Raw genomic sequence first — 4646 nt, 5'->3', positions numbered from 1 at the left:
TTTTTTTTTTTTTTTGAGATAGAGTCTCACTATGTTACCCACCCATGGTGTGGCATCACAGCTCACAGAAACCTCCAACTCTTGGGCTTAAGTGATTCTCTAGCTTCAGCCTCCCAAGTAGCTGGGACTACAGGGACCGACTACAACACTCACATATTTTGTTGTTGTTGTTGTAGTTGCCATTATTTAGCAGGCCTGGTCTGGGTCCGAACCTGCCAGCCCCAGTGTATGTGGCTGGTGCCTTAACCACTGAGCTATGGGTGCTGAGCCTGAATTTTTTACAGTACATTGGTCTGATCTTTTCCCCAAGACAAGTAGGGTTTTCTCAGCCTGAAGAGAAAAAAATACAAAAGCTATATGTCCCCAAATCATCTGTCAGGTATCAGACTTTTATCCCTTTAGGGAATCTTGGATTTATTAAGATTCTCTGATCTGATCTGGGGTTCAAATCTTGAATCTCTGTATAGCCTTTTGCTTTGTTTTCTTTCTCTTTCAGAGGATCCCAGACCCCTCCCGTCTGCCCCTGGTGGCCCCCTGGAAGACCTACCCTCTCTTCTTTGGCACAGCCATTTTTGCATTTGAAGGCATTGGGATGGTAAGAGTTGCACTTGGTTTGGGCACAGTGTTCTCTGGTGCCCTCGGGGTCTTTGAGGTCAGCTTCAAGGACTGTTAAAGAAGCACTGTTAGAAATTATCTTCTGAGAGTTACTAGCCAGTTAATGGGTAGTGTTTCAGGGATTGACGTTTTCTAGCTTTAACTTTTCAAGATAAATTATATATGATTTTAAAACATTTACATCCAAGACCCCTCCATTGCACACTTACCTCTGTATGTGCAGTAAGCAATCAGGAACATGAAGTCTGGAGTCAGACCCATGTGGGGTAAAAGTCCTGGCCCTGCCAAAGGGTAGCTGTGTGATCTTGTATAAGGACTCACCTCTCTGAACTTTTATTGTTTGCTCCTGAAAAGTGAGCTTAAGGAATAGTAGTTGTTAGGATTAAGTGAGAAATGTACAAAGTGCTTTGCATAGTCCCTAATACATGGTAAATATTTAATACATTTTTATTAATAATGTTATTTATTTTATTATTGAATCAATAAATGCATGAATAATTTCTCTGTCATGGCACATTGATGGGAAATCTGCCACTCAATTGTACCTAATTTGATATTTATTTATTTATTTATATAACAAAGATAAGAGTTCTTTTTTTTTTTTTTTTTTGAGACAGAGTCTTAATTAACTTTGTCACCCTCGGTAGAGTGTTGTGTTGTGGCCTCACAGCTCACAGCAACCTCAAATTTCTGAGCTCAAGAGATCCTCTTGCCTCAGCCTCCCAAGTAGGTGGGACTACAGGCATCCACCGCAATGCCTGGCTATTTTTAGAGATGAGGTCTCATTCTTGCTCAGGCGGTCTCGAACTCATGAGCTCAGGTGAAAAACTCACCTCAGCCGCCCAGAGTCCTCGGATTACAGGTATAAGCCACTGCACCTGGCCTAGAATTCTCTGAAGAAAGTTAGTAGCTCTCTTGGCCAAGGGTTTGACAATGGGAAGAGTCTTTTCCTTTCTTGGCATTTTTTTCTCTCTATTGATTTTCCTAATACCATATTTTACTTTCAAGAAAATCTGGAAGTTGGACAGGGTTTTGTTTTGTATTGTTTTGTTTTGTTTTGTTTTGGTCAAAATCCTGAGGAATCACCCAGATTGTGTTGATGCTCTGATGTGCTGGGGGAGGCTTCAGGGATGACCTCATGCAAACCATTGATTGTCTTAAGTTTGGAAACATTCCCCTGTCCTCTTTCTTGAGGCTTCTGGCTGCCCAGGGAGGCTGTCAGACCTTCATCCACAAGCACAAAGGGTTTTCTGCTGCTGGGGTTGGGGCCTGAGTGGACCTCTATTTTAGCAGTGAGAGGAGGTGCCAACAACTCAGGACTTGAGAGAAGAGATGGAGAAGGTGTGAAAAGATGCCCAGAGATTCTGGGTTCTTAAGAGACATTGTACTGGGAATTTGTATCCGTTTTTTCTTGTAACAGCACAGTGCAGAAGTTGTTCTCTCCTTTGTTTCACTAGCCAAGGTTTGGATACATTATCATTCTGTAAACATCAAACATCTTCATCTGTTACTTCAAGATTTCTTTGTATCTTCTGTCTTTACAACAGAGAGAGGACTCTGCAGTTTTGATTTTTAGTTCTGGATTGAAGGGTTGTCCTGGGTGTCAGGGTGAAGCGCCAGGCTGCACACTGCACGTTCATGGTGCTCTCTGCATCTACACTACTGTCCCAGACCTAAGACAGGACATGAAGGAGATGGGCGCCCTGCCTTCTGGTTCTTTGTATTCTTGGTATTAAGCAACTGATGGTTAAGTTTAGAATCTGTTTCCAGTGAATGTGGATTAACTAGAGCTTGAGACCCTGGAGCTGATGGCGAGGGATGCTGAGGGTCAGAGGGGGCCACAGAGCTGTGGTGTCCCTCGGAGCCCCTGGCCTGTAGCAGGGTCATGGAGTTGGGCATACAGCACAACACAAAGGTACCATGCTTCATGGCCATAGGCATTGTAGGAAAATGAGTGTAATGACAAGATCTAAGATAGTTTGTGGAGCCACTAGACATTGCCCTGTGCTGTCACTGGCTGTTAGCTGGGCCATGTGCAGTGCAGGTGGTGGCAGATTGTGAACCACACCTGCTCTTTTCCCCAACCCCATGATCTTATCTGAATAAAGGGTCTTTGCTTTTGCCAAAGTTAAAGAATGTCTCCTATTAGGATGAAGGAGTCAGCAAAGGTCAGTGGTTTGATAGAAGAGTCTGGAAACTAAGCTTTGTTAAGTCTCTAAGTCTCGAGATCCTCTATCAAGTCATTGCATCTTCTGTACCTCAGTTTCTCTAACTTGGAGGTTTAAATTGTCTCTGCTGGTAGCCTCCCCTGTTGAGCTAGCGTGGCAGTTTTCCCTGGCCTGTATTTTGCACATTTTAGACAGCTTAGGAGGAGGCTGTGATCTCAAATGAGGTGTGGGGCCGGTGTGACGTGAGGGACCTGTGGTCACCATGTGTCTGCACTCATGGGATCCCGCAGCAGGAAGGCAGAGTGTTGGCCTCGCCCAGGAGTCCTGGACTCTAGTCCCACCTCACCCTTACCTCTTAGGACTTCCTGGACAGACAGTGGGCTGTGGAGTCCCCTCCACTCCCAAGAGTATAACTTCTGATGAAACCACTTTGATTCATTATCTAGTAAAGAACAGATGTGCTTCTGGGGAATTCTGGGGATAAAGAAGTTACTCTTTCTGAGGACATTAAATTGGGGGGGGGGCATTAATTTTGCTTTTACTTTTGGTGCTTTCTTCCCTCCCTCACTTCTCTCTTATAGGTTCTGCCCCTTGAAAATAAAATGAAGGAGCCCCAGAAATTTCCACTCATCCTGTATGTGGGTATGGCCATTGTCACCATCCTCTACATCAGCCTGGGCTGTCTGGGGTACTTGCAGTTTGGAGCTAACATCCAAGGCAGCATAACCCTCAACCTGCCCAACTGCTGGTACGTGATGGGGGAGGGACACCCCAGGGCATGGACATTTGAAACCCTCCCAAGGGCACTGGACATTTGAAAAAATTAATGGGTCAAAGTGTGGATTCTTCCTCTTACCTCTTACATCAGCCCACTTCACTCCAGCCTATCACTGTCACCATCCCCCTCATCTGCCACTGTGTTTTGATGAGTGATTCTTGTGGAGACTGCTGCTAATGCCACCTATTGATCAGCTCACTGATAGGCCATTTGTTCCTCAGAAATCCTAAGTGCAGAAGAGCCATGTTATCTAGTCTGTTCACTTTATAGCATCCCAAATAGATGGGGAAGATGGGGAAGGGGGAGGGCAAGCTTGCATTTAGTTACCAGCTCCTGCCATTCCTTGCCCTTGGCAGTTGCAGGCTTGATGTGCAGGTGGGAGTGTCTCACTGTGGAGCAGGGGCTGTCGGGAATCCTTTTGTACCTCTCTTTCATTGGTGGCTGTATTAGAGAGAAACACTGAGACACACTGAAATGCTTTCTAAAAAGGTAGATGTCCTAGGGCGTGTGCTAAGCAACCATGCTGTTTTGAAGATTAAAATCGCATTCTGGAGAACAGCTGTTGGCAGACACGGAGGAGCTGGTCGAGTGTGCCAGGGATCAGAATAACCTTTCAGTCCAGCCTGGCTGATTTGCCTGTGTGCTCTCTAGACCTCTAGTCAATGAGACTTTGGGAGAGGACAGATTGAGCAAACTGAGAAAATTATTTATTTGTTATGTCACCATCTAGCAAGGGACTCCTAAATCAGCAGGGGTCGGAGAATCAATTTAGTTGTACAGCCAACCTAGCAGTAACCCAGAAATGGGCCATTGTTTTTTAAAAAGTCTTTCTTTCTTTGCTGCCGGCTTTCATTATTTTTTATTTTTAATTGATACATAATAATTGCACATACTCATAAGGTATGTATGCTATTTTGAAACATGCATACAGTGCATAGTGATGAAATCTGGGTAATTGGCTTATCCATCTGCTCTTACCTTCCCAAATGTTCCTGCCCTTCCCAAGAGAGAAGAGTCAGGTGGTAGCTCAGTGTCACTGTGCCACCTTTCCCTGGAAGATATGTGGATTGGGAACAGCAGAAGTA

The 4646-nt window shown here is 44.8% G+C and overlaps 1 protein-coding gene across 2 annotated transcripts in view; it reads left to right on the top strand.

The window, feature by feature from the left end:
* LOC100946134 (proton-coupled amino acid transporter 1) overlaps window positions 1–4646 on the top strand; it is a 39705-nt gene that overhangs the window by 24527 nt on the left and 10532 nt on the right. For both annotated transcript variants that reach the window (XM_003782025.3, XM_023516537.1), the window contains 2 exons: window positions 497–595; window positions 3365–3531. In XM_003782025.3, the coding sequence (XP_003782073.1) occupies window positions 497–595; window positions 3365–3531 (266 nt within the window). The remainder of the gene's footprint in view (window positions 1–496; window positions 596–3364; window positions 3532–4646) is intronic.

The sequence above is a fragment of the Otolemur garnettii genome, unplaced genomic scaffold (genome assembly GCF_000181295.1).
Source record: "Otolemur garnettii isolate 467f Iridium unplaced genomic scaffold, OtoGar3 scaffold00003, whole genome shotgun sequence".
NCBI classification, from domain to species: domain Eukaryota; kingdom Metazoa; phylum Chordata; class Mammalia; order Primates; family Galagidae; genus Otolemur; species Otolemur garnettii.
Note: the sequence above shows the minus strand (reverse complement) of the source record. Positions and strands in the feature narration are given on the sequence as shown.